The sequence below is a fragment of the Candoia aspera genome, chromosome 5 (genome assembly GCF_035149785.1).
Source record: "Candoia aspera isolate rCanAsp1 chromosome 5, rCanAsp1.hap2, whole genome shotgun sequence".
NCBI lineage: Eukaryota > Metazoa > Chordata > Lepidosauria > Squamata > Boidae > Candoia > Candoia aspera.
Window position 1 is genome coordinate 91,427,251 of NC_086157.1, and position 16,917 is coordinate 91,444,167.

At 35.9% G+C, this 16,917-nt stretch overlaps 1 protein-coding gene across 3 annotated transcripts in view; it reads right to left on the bottom strand.

The window, feature by feature from the left end:
• NBEA (neurobeachin) overlaps positions 1–16,917 on the bottom strand; it is a 454,810-nt gene that overhangs the window by 239,443 nt on the left and 198,450 nt on the right. For all 3 annotated transcript variants that reach the window (XM_063305700.1, XM_063305699.1, XM_063305698.1), the window contains 2 exons: positions 10,392–10,456; positions 3,165–3,273 (listed from right to left, as the gene is read on the bottom strand). In XM_063305700.1, the coding sequence (XP_063161770.1) occupies positions 3,165–3,273; positions 10,392–10,456 (174 nt within the window). The remainder of the gene's footprint in view (positions 1–3,164; positions 3,274–10,391; positions 10,457–16,917) is intronic.

Consider the following 16,917-nt stretch of genomic DNA (forward strand, 5'->3'; position numbering starts at 1 on the left):
CCAGTCAGAGTGTGGGCGATGTGTTCCTATGTAAAGCCATGTAGGAAACTTGTACGTTGTCCCAGAGCACATAGCCCTGCGTGTGGTTCCCACATATCCTTTTGAGTTTATCAAGACTGTTGCATAGCATCTCAGGAACCACTATGACCGAAAAGCAACTTCTTTGCCTTCACGATCTTCACATATCATATAAATGGTGAGCAGTAAGCACATTATACAGCATGACATGATCAACACAATCAAAGGCTTCCTGTAATTAAAGAAGCACACACACACACACACACACACACATATATTGTATTCTGTGGCTTTCTCAATTATTCAGTGAGCATCAGCAATAATGTGTTCCTCAGTCTTTTCTAAAGCCAGCTTGAACATCTGGCATCTCCCTTCCATGTAGGGTCTAAGCAGTTTTGGAGATAAGCATTAAACATTATTTTGTCAGTATGTAAAATTAAGGATATTGTATAATAGTTAGTGCTCTCTGTTAAGTATCCTTCTTTGGTACTGGTATGCAGATTTACCACTTCCAATCTGTTGGCCATGGTGTCATCCTACATCTATCTGCTGGCATAGCTTGATTAGGGCCTTTATTGTTCTTCTGCTGTTGATTGCCATATTTCTGTGGCTATTCCATCAGTTTCTGCAGTCTTCCTACTCAGTAATGACTGGAGTGCTGATCTAACTTCATCTTCTAGTGCTAGAAGTTCTTGTAAGTAGGGAATATCTTCTGAGGTATCTTGGATGTTGAAATCTCTACTATACACTATTTCAGTATACTCCTTCCATCTTTCTTTGATCTCCTTTGAATCAGTTACTGCCTGTCTATTGGCATCTTTTAGCATACCAATTTGAGGTTGGAATCTCCTTCTGAGTTCAGAGATCTTTTGAGAGACTTGCCTTGTTTTTCTGTCTCTGTTTCCATCTTCATGTCATTACAGATGTTGTTATAATATTGCTTCTTGTATCTTCTAACAGCTCTCTGAAATTATTTGTTCTTTCCTGAAAGCTTTGTCTTTCTTGGCTTTGGTGTCTCTTTTCTTCTTGGCAATTTCCACTGTTTCTTCTAACATCCAGTTTGCTTTCTTCTGTTTCTTGGTTTTCAGAAGTGTCGGTTCACAATTCATTCTTAACAATTTCTTTAAGTTAATTCCACAGTACTCGATCAATAAGGTTCAGGACTTCAAAGTGATGTCTGAGGTTCTGCTTTAAAATGGTGGGTATATGCTCAAGATCGTACTGTATATACCATAGAACTGGTTGGCTTTCTTCTTCCACTTTAGCTGGATTTTTGTGTTCTCCATCTGGTGATGTCCATGTCTATAGGCATCATTTTGGTTGTTTGAAGGTTGTGTTAGCAATGAATGAATTGGACTGGCAGAAACTGATAAGCCATTCTCTTGCTTCATTTCAGTGTCTAGGCTATACAGTCCAGCTACATTTTCCTCCTTAATATTTCCAACGTTGCCATTCTTGTTTGCATGTGCTGCCAATTTCAACTTGAACTTGTTCATAAAACTTCCTGTTCTTTGTATCATTGGTTGAAGCATAAATTTGGATAACTAACATATTAAAGGATTGTCCATGAAGTCTAACTGTTATTGTTCAGTTATTAACTGCATTGTAGCCAAGTACTGTTCTTGCTATACCCTTCCTAACTACAAAAGCAACACCGTTCCTTGTTTTTCATGTCCTGACTAGTAAACAGTGTGATACTGAAAGTGTTTGATGGTCATTTTGATTTGCTAATGCCTAAGATGTCAATGTGTATTCAATTCATTTCACCTTTCACTGTGTTGAGCTTTCTCAAACTTATGCTTCTTATGTTTTGTGTTCCTACTGTAATTCTATCTTTGCAGCTTTGCATTTTCTTTTCCTGCATGGCAACATCAGCAACTAGACATCTGGAAGGCTTTAAGCTAGCCACATCATAAACACCATTATACTCTGAAAGATCCTCAGCTTTTCCTCAGTACCATGCCAGTCTTGTTATATTTTCTATTCATGTGGTTTTCTTGGTAAAATACAGGAGCGGTTTACCACTGCCTTTTCCCACATAGCATAAAATGATACCTTTACCATACCTTCCACCTCGAGTATCCTCCTATATGACTGCTGCCCAATATAGATGCCCGCTTGTCTGAATGACCTTCACACCTTGGATGACTCTGCTGGGAGTATATACTCTCAGCACACACTCCTGGAATTCTCTGGTCATCCCTCCAGTAACATCTCCCCCCGCCCCGCCATGTTAAGGCAGCACCGCAGGACTGGTGGTGGTAATCAAATATTAAAGGCATGGTATGCAATTCTTTTTAAAAATTGAAATTCTCCCATAGATAGAAGTAAAATGGAATTATTCCAAAAGTGTGATCTGCCATCTAAAACACTATTTCTAACTTAACTAAACTGGAAAAAAAATTATATGACCTATCAGCTTGCTCTAAAATTTCAGACAATACAGCTAGCATATTATACGTATAAAAATGTAATTGAATTGGTAACTTACTTCAGCAATACCAGAACAATATTGCGACTTTTAAAAATGTGAATAAACGGGATTCTAAATATAATTCTATTTATTTCTATAGGGTTTTAATGAAGGAAGAAAATAATAATATACAGGTAGTCCTCACTTAATGATCATTCATTTAGTGATGGTTCAGACTTATGACAGTGCTGAAAAAACCAACTTACAACTGGTGCTCACATTTATGACTGTAGCAGCGTCCCTGGGGTCATGTGATCATGATTTGGGTGCTTGGCAACCAGTTTGCATTTATGACCGTTGCAGCATTCTGTGGTCACGTGATCACTATTTTCAGCCTTCCCAGCCAGCTTCTAGCAAGCAAAATCAATAGAGAACTGCATAATTTGCTTACTGACCACATGGTTCGCTTAACAACCATGGCGATTTGCTTAGTGACCACCACAAAAGTTCATAAAATTGGGTCGGATTCACTTAATGACCCCTTTGCTTAGCAACTGAAATGCCAGTCTCAATTGTGGTTGTTAAGCAAGGCTTACCTGTGATTTCTGATAAAAACTTTACACATTGATTTTGAATGCCAATAACCTAAGTTTTCATTTCAAAATCTATTTCTCAGGGTGATGACAAGATAGGTGAAAACAGAATCCAGGGTTTCAACAACTGCTACGCTTACCTCAAATTCTGCATGCTTGTGTACGTCTTCAGCTCTTTGTCTGTTCAAAATAAACTCTGCCTCATTTGCAACACGTACAATGTGATCCTTCATTGCATGACACAATAATCTAGAGGAAAAAGTGAATTGATCTCAGTTGTGTATAATTTCATTAAAGAATGTTATATATTGTATTCATCACCATTTTAAACTTTGTTTACATTAACAGAAAAATAATTTATTGACAGACTAAATACCTTCATAAAATCAGCAATTTTTCATCCATATTCGTCCTACTAGCCTAATTAAGAAATTTATAAACTTTCCTTTGCATCTTTTTATCCCAAGAAATCAACCAAACTAAATCCCAAGAAAGCTACCATACTACCCTGGGCTTCTAAAATAGCATGCAGTAGTGAAAATGGCCCACCAGTGTATTACTTGGCCCTCATCAATCTCCCCCCCAAATTTTATTTTTTAGGATAATATCGATTCTTTAAAAAATATATGGGAAGGTAGCATTCCACAGAGCAAAGCTTCTTCCTGAAAATAAACTGCATTTCCAACAATACACTTGGGTTCCACTGAGACCCAAGAACCATTTTTAGAAAATAAAATGGTGGATGTTTGAAATCCATTGCTTTGTACATGGATGTTTTCTGAGTGGCCACATCCAACATGGTATCCATTTTGTGAGAGTGCCAAAAAGACTTCTAAATGTTCCCACTAACCCAAAAAGTTTAGGACCACTGCTATGCACTTTTATAAGTTTTCTAACTTATATTCAGAGTTATTAGCAACAAATAGAACTGTAAAAACTTTGTGAAAAGTCCACATGCATAAAAAGCATAATCTAATCAACAAATAATTATTCTTCATGTTTTTTTAAAAAAACACTATTACTTGGATGAAATGTAAGGAGTTAATATTATGGTAAGTCTGATCTAACTGAATTAAACTTGTCATCACAGACATCAGCTGATTTTAAATAATAACTGTTTTAGAAGTCTTATTTTTATATTTCTTCTTCAAAGGCAAATAGTTTTCAAAATTCTTCTTAGTTGTGGATAAAATAATGTTTGCTACTTGAAGTTTTTTTCTTTATAATGTGTACTGACTATCATAATGAATCATACCAGCTCCTAATGGGCTGTTTCCCTCCACAAAGAGAGAAAGGCAAATCACTCAAGTGTGTGCTTTTTCATCAAGAGAGGGTCTCAGATATTTTACCATCAAATTAGTTATGACACATGAACTGCAAGGTGTCTTCCAGAATTCTTTAAAATAAAATACCTAGTTTTTATTGTATCTGATGATGTAGAAGAATATTTATATCCCAATCATTTGACACAGCTTTGCAGACAGACTGAACCCAAGATTTATTGTTATTTATTTTCTTTAAAGACAGGGTGGCTGAAACCACATTGAATGTTTAGGAGATGGAGAGGTAAAGTAGGTGTACTGATTATATGAAATGTCATATATGTGACCAACAAGGGTTTTCTGTTTCTTTCAGTTGGGTTACGATAAGATTCACTTTGTTTTTCTTAACATGGAAATCCTACATTATGGTTTAGCAAAAGTTTTCATTTCATGTATTCCCACCTAAAAACAAAAACAAAAACAGGATCCTTGATTTTCTATAATTTTAGCTGGAGAGGGATTCAAAGACCACAAAAAGAGCTTCAAATACTGCATGCGATCATGGGGACAGATTTCCCATCACTGCTTTAGAACATGTCATTTCAACCTGAGTGGCAAAATGAAGTTAATAAACAGGGTACAATTAATTCTGAAGATAAGTTCTATACAAGTCATGCAAAGCATACTAGATAGTCATCTGTATGTAATACAGTCCATATACTCCATCTATCTTCTCTCTCTCTCTCTCTCTCTCTTTCAAATGTTTAACTCCCAATGATTCTAGACAGCTAAAATGATCAAATGTGGAAAAGACCTCTACAGACCTCTGCAGAATCACTGTGAGTTTCAAACCCAACCCCACAAAGACATTTAGTACCAGCAACACAGTCTTTGTCTCCTGACCAAGCTGTTTAAGGTGATCTTCAGGTGAAAAACAAAATCAAAGAACTGATTCTAAGTGTGAGGCTTGGAATTTAAAAAGTAATTTCACTAAACATAAACATATGAATGAATGTTCTTTCTGGAAAAGGAAAGAATGAATGCTTTTAAATCTTAATTAAATTTGTGAAGTTTGCTGAATACCTAGGTATGATAAGCATGTCTCCAAGAAGAAGGACTTTATTCCTAGTCATGTGCTACTTTAGTCAATAGTGAATTTCTGAGTCAGTTAGGTTAATCAAGCTAAGCTATATTTGAATGATATTTCTTTTTTGATTTTCCCCACAATATCATCATCCTTCCATTATGTATTTTTATTCTAGTGGGCTAAAGCCAATCAAGTTATGATTCAGTCTTTCTTTCCTTTTTGTGAGTTTTACAATTTTGTAACTGCAATTGCCCAAGGCCAGCAAATGCACATTTACCTACCTATTCTATTTGGGTAATCCTATAAACTTAGCCAAGCAGAATGAAGTGTAGAACGAAACTGCTGTCCTTCCTATCAAACTTTGCAAAGAAACCTGGAGGTATTATACACTTGGAGAGAGAAGTCCCAAACCACTGTACTGGTAGTTGGTAGTTCCATAAAGATAAGATTCCTGTAGACAGAATTTTTTTTTCTTGATTTTCCCAGACAGAGCCAAAATGCTAAGCTTCTCAGATACTTTCAAAATGCTAAGCTTCTGTGTATCTTGTGGTGCTACAGTCATCCATTTGAGCTTTTTTTATTATATTGTAACTTAAATCCAATTTACCTCTGCTCTCCAACTGCTTTCTAGATTAGCCCAACTGGGTATTTAGAAAAGGCAATCTTTTGATCCCTCTTTTCTGTCTCCAGGGAGGATTTCTGTCATGAAATTGTAGCTTCACCATTCTTAAATCTTGAGGTGAATGTGACTGTCTCCTTTTAACTTTGCATTTTATTCTTTATTTTGTATTTTGAATTGAATTACTAGTTTTCCCAGCTAAAATAATTATATTTGTTGTATTTATTCTGCAAAGAAATTATCTGAATCCTTTGTGTACTTTACCTGTGTTAACTGGCATTTATTTGGAAAATACCGTTGTATGTATGGATTCAATTCACCCAAACATATCTTTGGCAGCATTTAAAGATCCTTCTATGAATTAGGATTTTGTTTAAAAACTGAACCAAGCTCCTAACCTTTTCTGGTAACCAGAACAGGGGAAGTAAGTCCCAAATAATGCTGACAGATTCCAGGAATTCCACTTTAAAATGTAGAAACAATTTTGACTATACATACTTAAGATTCTTCCCATGCATATTATAGTTCAGACAAAGCAAGTAGGGATGAAATTGACAGGAATATTTTCTATTTTCTTTTTTTTCTTGCACAGGTGCCAGGTGGCTGCTGATTCTGCTTCTTTTTTTAGCTACAGTCTCAAAAGGAAATGCTTTGCTTGAACTCAGAGCTAAATCTTAGAGAAAGTACAAGTTTCTTCCAATGAGAAAATAGAAAGCAATTCCAACCTTGTACAGTCAACACTTGGCAACACTTGGCAGACATAATAAGGTTGGCAAAATATTTTTTTTTGTCACTTGAATTACCATTGTGTAGACTCAAGCTTGAACTTGGACCCATGTCCAGACAGATTCCTGTATTCTTCCAGGAATGCTTTAGGCATTTCCTCTGTCACTTCATCTTCCTGTGCTCCTCAATAAATCAATGGGGTGCAGTGGATCTAAGAACAGTGACAGGAAGCTTTGAAGCAAACAGGTCCAGTGCCACAGGCACCCCCTTAAATGACTAGGTAACCAGAGTCTCAGCTGCACTGCCTATCAGATCCTCAGGAAACTTGTCAAGTGCTCTCTAAAAACCAACAGGATCCATCATGCACCTAGATCAAACCAATCTAATGTCTTTCACCAATGCAGAAGAGGATTGTACCACAGAGCTTCATGGCAATCAGAAATTGATCCACCCATGACAAAGGGTAAAGTCTGATGCCCCTACTTACAAATCACACTGCATCTGTCTTGAGTCAAAAAACAGATCTAACATGTTACCTCTCATGTTTGTCAGGTTCTCAATAAGTTGGGCCAGGCTCATACTTATCATGGCAGCCATGAACGCATACAGGCTAGGTCTACTGTCCCATCCATTATTAACTTATGGAAGAAAAAAATCTTATTACTGCATTAAATAGCCTTAGTTGAAGCCATTGGTTTTCAAGGTTCTGAAATCCTGCCTCATGGTAAGAGAACTAAAAACCGTAAGACGGGATCACATGAAGTTGTTGAATCCTGCATTCTCTAAGTGCGGCCTGCTATTAATTCCTGCCATACCTCCCTTTGGTCTTCACAGCTGATATCCTGTTCCTCCATATGCCCCTTGCCCTCCCAGCCAGGGTCTCCTTCCTGAGCTATTAGGCTTAAACAGTCCCTCAGGCATCCTATTCAACAAATTACCACCCAGACAACACACACTACTTAGTTGGCCTCTCAATCCCCAGCTGCTTCCCCTGCTCTCACCATGAACAGAGATAACCTCACAAAACCTGAAGTCTAGCCCTGGCTCTCATCTAGGCTCCCCACCATCCCCAAACCTGGCAACATCTCAGAGCTGGCAGTAAGAATCAGTGAATGTTGAGAGACTTCCATTTGTGTAGGACTGCACTGTAAATAGTTATTTAGATTCTATACATCCGGACTGCTTGAACAAGACTTAAGCTATGAAACTATACACCTTGCTGACACACTCACAAAGGAAGATTTGGATATGTGTTTTGGTCAAACTGCAGTGTCCCATGATACATGTGTGCCTTCGAGTCGATGTTGACTCCTGGAGACTGCCTAGACAAGTCTCTGCAGTTTTCTTGGCAACATTTTCAGAAGTGGTTTGCCCTTGCCTCCTTCCTAGGGCTGAGAGTGACTGGCCCAAGGTCACCCAGCTGGCTTTGTGCCTAAGGTGGGACCAGAACTCACAATCTCCCAGTTTCTAGCCTGGAGCCTTCACCAGTACACCAAATTGGCCCTCATGATACATAAGCATAACCTGTTTTGAAACTGAAGATGGAGAGCAAATGCATGCTGAACACTTTGGGGACAGTTAAAAGTTTTTTTTAATGCTATCCATGAAAGTGATTTCATATTTAATTACATGTTTAAAACCCCTATTTATTTATTACTGGCATTCTTTATAATGACTTTTAATTAAGTTGAAATTTACTTATTTATTTTGGTAACAGATTTGTATTGCTGCCCATCTTAAAATGCAACTCTGGGCATTGTGTTTACTAAATGTTTTTTTCAAGAATTGTCATGAATTATGGAAACTTCTTTCAGTTTTTTTTAAAGAAAAATGTAGTCTAAATCTAATTCTCAAATTCTTTTGCACTGTTCTTCAATTCACAATTTAAAATTCAATCATAATGGTATAGTAATTATAAGCAATTTTACAATCCATTAAGCTTGTTTTGTTTTAATTATAAAGCTCCTTTGTTAGATTCCTATAAATGATCTGCTTTATAATTTCAGGCTGTTCAAGGGAGCACTTTAATTCAAGTACACATTCATCAACTGTTTATGTCCTGTTAATTGTTGACAACAGCACAATTGCATTCTCTAGCTATGATTGATGAACTGCATTCAAACTCTACATATTAAGAAGAATAAATATTTATAATAATTCACTTTTTGCTATTAGCTGAGTAAAATGAAACCTTAGGACAGAAAAAAACATGTTTTAACAAGGAACATAAGCATGGGAGATATATATCTATATCTATATTGCTATCTTGATATTGATATAGATGTGTGTGTTTTAAAATGTATATGGGGACAACTTGATTATACAGGCAGCATGTTCATTTTTATTCACCTCAGAAAAATCAGCAAAAGAAGGAACTTTATTGCTGGAAACTTACTGATCAGAGGAAGAGCACTATTAGCATTTTAAAGAACGAACACAAAACAATGATTTGTTCAGGGCATATAAAATTGTAACCAAGTCTACCAACTTAAATGACGGTCAGAGAAGAATGATGTCTAACAAATGTAAGAAGCCGTTACATTTTAGGAACAAGAAAAACAGATTTCTTTGTTGAGTTAATGTACGTTCTGCTCTTACAGCCAAATATTCTTAATCATGTTACCCTCAGCTGTGGCTGTTGACGTCTACCACAAATATTACTATTTAATTCATACAGATATTAGCACAGGAAAGCTGTACTACATCTTCATACAAAAATCACATTAAAAACATTTGCTCAAAAAGGTTATTCGTATTTCCTCAAAACTGAAATAAAATAAATGCATATTTCTTTCTGAGTGACTTCTGCAAGTAGTCAAAAAGACTACTGTCATTAACTTACAGTATTTCTTGAACAGAATATTTGTTACATAAATTTGAAACTTATACTTTTATAATTGCAAATAGCGTTTTAACAGTAACAGAACAGACTTGAAAGCAGAGATTTTTAAAAACTCTCAAAAAAGCTACTACCATTTTTTTCACTTCTACGTATAGCCTTAATGATCCAAATAATATATTAGCGCAACAAATAAACATGAAAAATGCTGTAGATAATTACTAATATTTAAAGAGTTCTCCCTAAGCTTAAAAAAAGCCAATCCTATTATTTTCCTTAATAAAAGCATCAGCATTAAAATTACTATTAGTTGAGAGCATAATGCCACAGTATTCCAAATAAAAACAGAACTAGATTGCATCCAGTATCTTAACTCTTTACATAATACCTAGCACACATTACATTTTTATTTTTTGTTAAAGTACCTCAAAATAGCGTTGGGAATTATGACAAAAATAGCACTTCCTCTTTACTGCATAAAAACACTTTATTCTACTATGAACAGGATGCTCCAAAGCAGATGGAGTGACAGATGGATTATAGATTGGGTTTCTTAGATTCTGTCTGGAAAAAAAAGCTGTGCGGCCCTTGCAAAATGATGTTCAGTTCTCAGATAAATCTTAACACTATTGCATAGGTATTCTCAGAAAATAAACATTTCAGCATTTTATGTATAAACACACTGAGTATTTCTATGCAAAACATCTCTACTGTAAAACTGTTTAATTAAAATATTTCATTCTCTGGTATTCCTATAGCAGATGGTGAAAGTATTATTGTCTAATGGAATTAAATACAAAATTACTACTGGTCCAAAGCTTTAAAATTAATTACCTTCCTTCATTGATGAGCTCAATAAAAGCAAGTCCAGCATTTTTCTGAATAGAATTTTGCCATTCCTAAAGGAGAAGGGGGGAAAAAACCACATTTTTTAGAAACTGTCAATTACTTCTGAAAATATAATTATTTTTTATTAATTAAAAATACTCTGAACTTTTATTTACATGATTTTTTCTGGCCATCATAGTTTCCTGAACAGTAATGTAGTACAGTGCATTGTTCAAGGGCACCAGATATCTAAGTCCAGAATAACAGACCCACTTGTGAAGTTTTCCTCCGATTATCATTAAAAACTTTGCCAGTGAATTTGCAAATAATAATAAATTTCTAAACCATACAGTCTATACATATTTTAGAAAATAAATACATTTTATTAGTTTTTTAATACTTGAATTTTGGATGAAATTCTAAAAATGATAAAGTTACACTCTTGTCAGTTTCTATATCAGGCTTGGCAGTAAATGATGGTTCTCCAAAAATTTAATCTTTTCCTCAGAACTTAATTAGACTTGGCAGAAGACTGTCAAATATGACTCATCTAGCATACAGAACGCTGACAAAGTCAGGGCTTATATGTATAACTATGCTCCAATATTTAAACTCTAGGCTTTGTCCTCCTGTTGTCTTGATTCAATGGATATTTTGCTGGCTTCTTGCTGGCCTTGGAAAGCAGGGGGAAAATGTCTGCATATCTGTTCTCTTTGGCTTTGGAACCACACCCTTCTCTTCAACTGCCTTCCCCTCTTACAACACTTGGACAAGAGAACTATAACATATAAGATTATTTGAATTATAGTTTAGTGCTATAAATCATCCTCTAGTGCAGTCATTAGAAGTTTGCCAGCTAGTCATGTCATTTGATCCCAACAAAGTGTTGCTATTTGGTTATTACAAACCAACCAACTAATCATACTTAAATTTAACTACATTTTAGGATTCAGGTAACACCTAAATTGTGGTTAATCTAAAATGGAACTGGTGTGTTCTGTTTTTCTCATTGTAACCCCTGAGAGAAACAAGCGAGAGTGGAAAATAGAAGCCAGATATTTCCAGTGCCTCTTACAGTTTAATGTTATGTGTAAACAAGCTCATAATGTTCAGTGCCACGTCAATATCTACAATACTAAGACAAATACCTAATACATATTACAGGAATCATCCTAAATTGCTAGATTTCTAGTAAGGATATGAGAATAATTGCTCTTCACCCAACTTCACCCACCTTTACCCATAGAATATACCATTTGATTCAGGAAGAGGTAGTAATTGTCTGATTCCATATTTGTAACTGACCTGCTAACCCCCAATGGCATTCCTAAGAGCATTTCAAATATGTCACCTCCAACTGTTTTCTTTTTCCCACAACATCACTTAAAACAGAGTAAGGAACAAGATACTAATAGATCAGGAGCCAGCTCCAGCACTGCTATTTCTCCTGACAGATAGGTTTATGTGTGTCCTGGCCTTATGAACAGCAGCTCGTTATCTGGGTTATTAGCACACTAAATATGTCAAGCTAATTTCATAGTCATAAATATAGTCCAAGGTTAGAATCAAAAGCAAGTTCACTGACAAACAGTGTCCAAAGAGCAAGTGAATAGGGAAGTCCAAAGACAAGGCACAGTCAAATGCCAGAGACTTCTTTATTTCACATTGTCTTGTTTTCAGCCACAATAGTTACAAGTTCCTCTGACAGGGAAGCAGCTAGTCAGGACTTGAGAGGAGCAAGAAAACAATATACTGGAAGTCTGGAATAGAAAAGAAGCTTACAAGATATATCCTCTGCAGTTCATACTTAGTTTTCTATAGCCAGACTGTGTTAAGGTTCTTCAGAGAGCAGTCAAGTACAAGGGTCAGCTGAGCAGAAGCAGTCTTAGATGATCCAAAGGTTTGGGACACGTGGTTGTGGAGTTATAGAAGAAGATTAAAAAATGAGCTAGGCAAGTTCTTCAGTTGCTGGCAACAGAACAAGACAGACCTTGACAGCTTTGTGTTACTGAGGCTTTTCCCTAAACATTAGTAGCCCCTGACCAGTTCAGCCTCAGCACAGCTGGCCCTGATCTCCCTCACGCCAGAGTACCCTTCTTGCTTCAGCTGTCTTTCAGCGTAGCCAAGCACTCCTACACCTCTCTGTCTCTGCTTTACCTTCATTTGATGGTATTCTTGAGGTCTGGATACAGTAGACGTTTTGTCTGGACAGGGATGGTGGAGTTTGTTGCAGGCTCAGTATAGTTGCTGGGATCTGTAAGTATTGCATATGACTCATGGGATGCCTACCCTGGTCACTGTTTCCATCTCAGGAGAATCCTTGAGATATCGTGAGAGAAAAGGGGGCAATTGAACTATTCAGCACCCAAATCATTAAGGGTAAACTCTGTATTTGGTTCAGATGTCAACTAATAGTTGCATTGCTTCAAATAGTACATATGTCACCTGAAGGTTGGACCACTCAATAGCCTCCTGCCAATTTCGGAATAAACTGATATTTCTAAAAACCTTTCAAAGACTGTCATATATACCATGCCTTGTAGTAATCTAATATGGATGCATGAAGCATAATGGCTAGGTCATCCTTTATCAGGGAAAGACTGCAGCAGGCATAACGATTTAAGACAGCGTAAAGCATTCTCATCTTCTTCCATCACCATCATCATACTGGGGTATTAAGGAGCAACACCAGAAACAAGAACACACTTAAGCTTCAACTCTGAAACTCTCTTGAACATAGATGCCATGTGAAAACTACTTCTGTGGTTATACATATAGCTTTATAACTGCACGGAAGGACTTTATGTATTAGTTTTGGGGAGAAGGATTATTTAGTATTTCTAACAGGAGACCTATAATCTATTTTTAATTTTCAAGATTAAGATAACCTTGAATAACTTTTAAAAATGATTTATATCGAACCAGCACCTGTCTCAAATTAGCTATCAATATATTAAAGTTACTATCAAAACAGATTTTTTTACATGTGTATTTCTCTCAAGTATTATCCTCTACTTTAAGAGAAGAGTTCCAAAATATAGTATAGTAGAACTCTTTTACATTCTCTCCTCCTTGTGAATCTCATGGTGATTCTTATCTATTAAAACATTTTGCTTGTTAGAAATCAAATACTTCTTCATAAATCCCCAAGAAGCATCTCAAGGGTGATCTTACATTCAAAGTATATATGAAAGTAAACTTATACTAAAATTAGAACAACCTTTTTCTCCCTTTAGTGCTGTCTCTTTATTTAAAAGCTTCACGCCAGATAAAAGGTTATGGGTATCACTAAAGTCACACCACCACAGCAAGAAAATCCCTTTTGGTTAATCAGAAGAACAGGTATGAAATTTTGTAAATGTATTTTAGAACCTCAGAACAGAAACAAGGAGTTGTTTCACTCTATGCTTTAATATCTGCTATATTAAGTAATGATTTATATTTAACACTGATATCTCCTTTCTTTCTGTCACGATTGGATCTAACAGAGGAACGAAAGTGTTATTTTTAAAGTTCTATTTACAATACAAAGGTGAAAACCCACTTGAAATAGCATAATTATGTTTGAATATATTACTGCTCTGAACAGGGAAATTTTATAACAATCTGGAAATACTTAGAATCTATTGTAGTTCTTGAAGCAAAAAAAGAAAGGAAATATGAATGAACATCAAACATGCTTTTAAAAAGGAAAACCAAACTTTAGGGAAAATGTCATGGTTTATTTGAAAAACCTACTACAAAACACTATCACAGCTGTGACATATAAAACTAGAAATCAGTGAACAAAGACTAGCTAATAAAGGACAGATCTTGTCAAAATCACCATCTTAATCTCACCCACCCCTGAAAATTAACCCAATTCAAGTACACTGAATATGTTGTTATTTATTATAAATTTTCTAAGAACAAAATCAATCTAAGTATGACCTCAGGTTCATATTTAGGAAATGCAGAGTGTTGGCACACATGAAAGAAAGCTATTGTAAAAGGACAATAGTAACCAAAATACAAAAAGAAAAAAAGTGGTTTCTCAGTGTCAAATAATGCAGTATCCCTATAGGAGTTCCTATAAAGCTTAAAGCAAATTTTTCACAAAGACGGAATTCCTCTGGGGAACAGACTTGATTGCATATCCTTCAGAGTCTAAAAACCTGTCCATATGAACTGAATTATCCATGACATGTACCTTCAGACGTTTGTAATGTGATATTTCATGTAAATTTAGACCATACCTTGGACATGAGCCGCTGGCAATGTTAAGTTTACTCAGGAGCACAGATAAGAAAAAAAAATTGACATCCTTGCTAATCTGTAGTCGTTAACATGGAATTTCCAAATAAAGAGCATAAAAGCATCTAATTTGCTGTAGCAAATGAAAGGAAAACAAACTTTGCATTTCCCTTTCCTTTTTCAGTGTCTACTATTACCCTAGTTTATGTAAATAAAAGTCTTCAAAAGCCTTCTCAGTCATCTATCTTTTTGAAGATACATTTATCTTCAAAACAGACTGCAAAAATAGACTGCAAAGTACAATTAATTTTGAAGAAAAACTCAAAACCTCAAACACTATATAGTCAGTATTACCAGGTTTGGGGTGATGGGAGAATAACACTGAATTGTAGGCATTGCGTTACTCTACTGACAACAGGCTTTTTCTTACACAGGAGGCTTCCATCAATGGAAAGGAAACAAAGATGATACTTTGCTTATCTTCCTTTCTCCCTACAACCCCTATGCCTCCAAATAGCCCACGATGCTTGGAGGAAACTTCAGCTGTGGGGAGAAGGTACAAAAAAGAGAAAACTGGCAAAAATCAATCCTTTTACTGAATGAAGTAGTTATCAAACAGACTTCAGATAGACTTCAATCCACAGAAAAACCCACTGAATGCAGTACAGAAGATTAAAAATATCAAAAATAAAGTTAAAACCTCAATGAAATGTTTTAATGTGGAATCTAATGTTAGAAAAATCTCAGGTTTTTGAAGCCTCTGGCCTTACTTTACTGTTATTTTAATAATACCTATTATTAGTTATTATTGCTGGTTTTTAGTTGGATTAGATTGATCTTTTAGATTGATAATTTTGTAGTTATACAGGTAGTCCTCATTTAGCAACCACAACTGGGACTGGCAACTTGGTCATTAAGCGAAGCAGTCGCTAAGTGAAACTGTGACTGTGCTCATGATCTTACTTCAGCTTTCCTTTGCTTTACAGACCTGCAAAGGTTGTAAACATGAGGACGGATCATAAAATTATTTTTTCATCACTGTTGTAACTGTGAATGGTCACTACACAAGGCAGTCGCTAAACAAGGACTACCTGTAATAAAGGACAATGCAGGTTTACTCAGAAACAGGTCACACTGAATTTAATATGGGTGATTCTCAAGTATATGACATTCTCTGCTCTTTCACAAGTCTTTAAGAAGGGCTGGCTGACCATCTCTGGTCAGATGATGTAATTGAATTCTATATTGCAGATCCTGCACAGTGCTGGAAATGGGATTTGATCAGTGGTTGTCAATCTTTCATATCTTACTTTTTATCCCACCACTCTTTCAAAAAAAAATCAGGTTCCCATCATAATAGGAACCAAAAGTCCACTTGTTCTTAGAAAAACAGTCATTATGTTTACAGGAATCTGTTATTATTTATCATTAATGGGATATTCTATGAAAATTCTGTAGGTACCTGCCACATGTCAACAAATGTAAATAGTGACATGATTATATAATGTACCATGCATGGCACAAAATATTGTTTATTTATACATCTTCTCCATTTTTCAGCATTCTCTCAGATCCCAAATGGTAGATCCAACAAGCTACATACCTACAGCTCCTTTTATATTTCACTTAAGCCTGTAATTTTATGCAGGCATATTTGAACACCCGTTATAGTTTTCCTCCTTTGTTTTGATGATAAATTATTTTTTGAATCTTGAAAAATAATGTCCCAATAGGTATTTTTGTCCTGCTACCCTATTATCAACATGACTGATTTTGCTTGTTATTAATGACTAATATTAGAACTCTTAAAAAAAAATACACACACACACACACAGCCTGAGTCCAAACTGAAAGATATAAAAATCAAAACACCAAATATTTCATCTCATCAAATAAAGGTATCAACCAATTAACGTAACATTAGAAAATTTCACAGCAAATTGCAGCAAGCAAAACACTCTTATTCACCACTGCCCATTCTAATTTGCTCCCTAACCTTCTTTTTTTAGAGGGCTGGACAAATCTGAAGCCCAAGAAAAGCTGTATTTCAAAAACATGGAAGATGAGCTTAGTCTACAATGCCTTGAACCTCCCTGGGTCATTTTCAATGGGTGCAGAGAAGTGGGTTGGCATTCCCAACAGAAACTGTGGCTGCAAGTTCAAAGGCCATCAAAGAACACATTGGTAGTTGTGGCCCAGCACACTGCTTTGGGATAAACAAGCTGCCCTCTTTGGCAGCTATCGCTATTAAGGAGACCAAGACATACTCAGTGCTCAGCCTCTGGGTAAAGAAGCATTT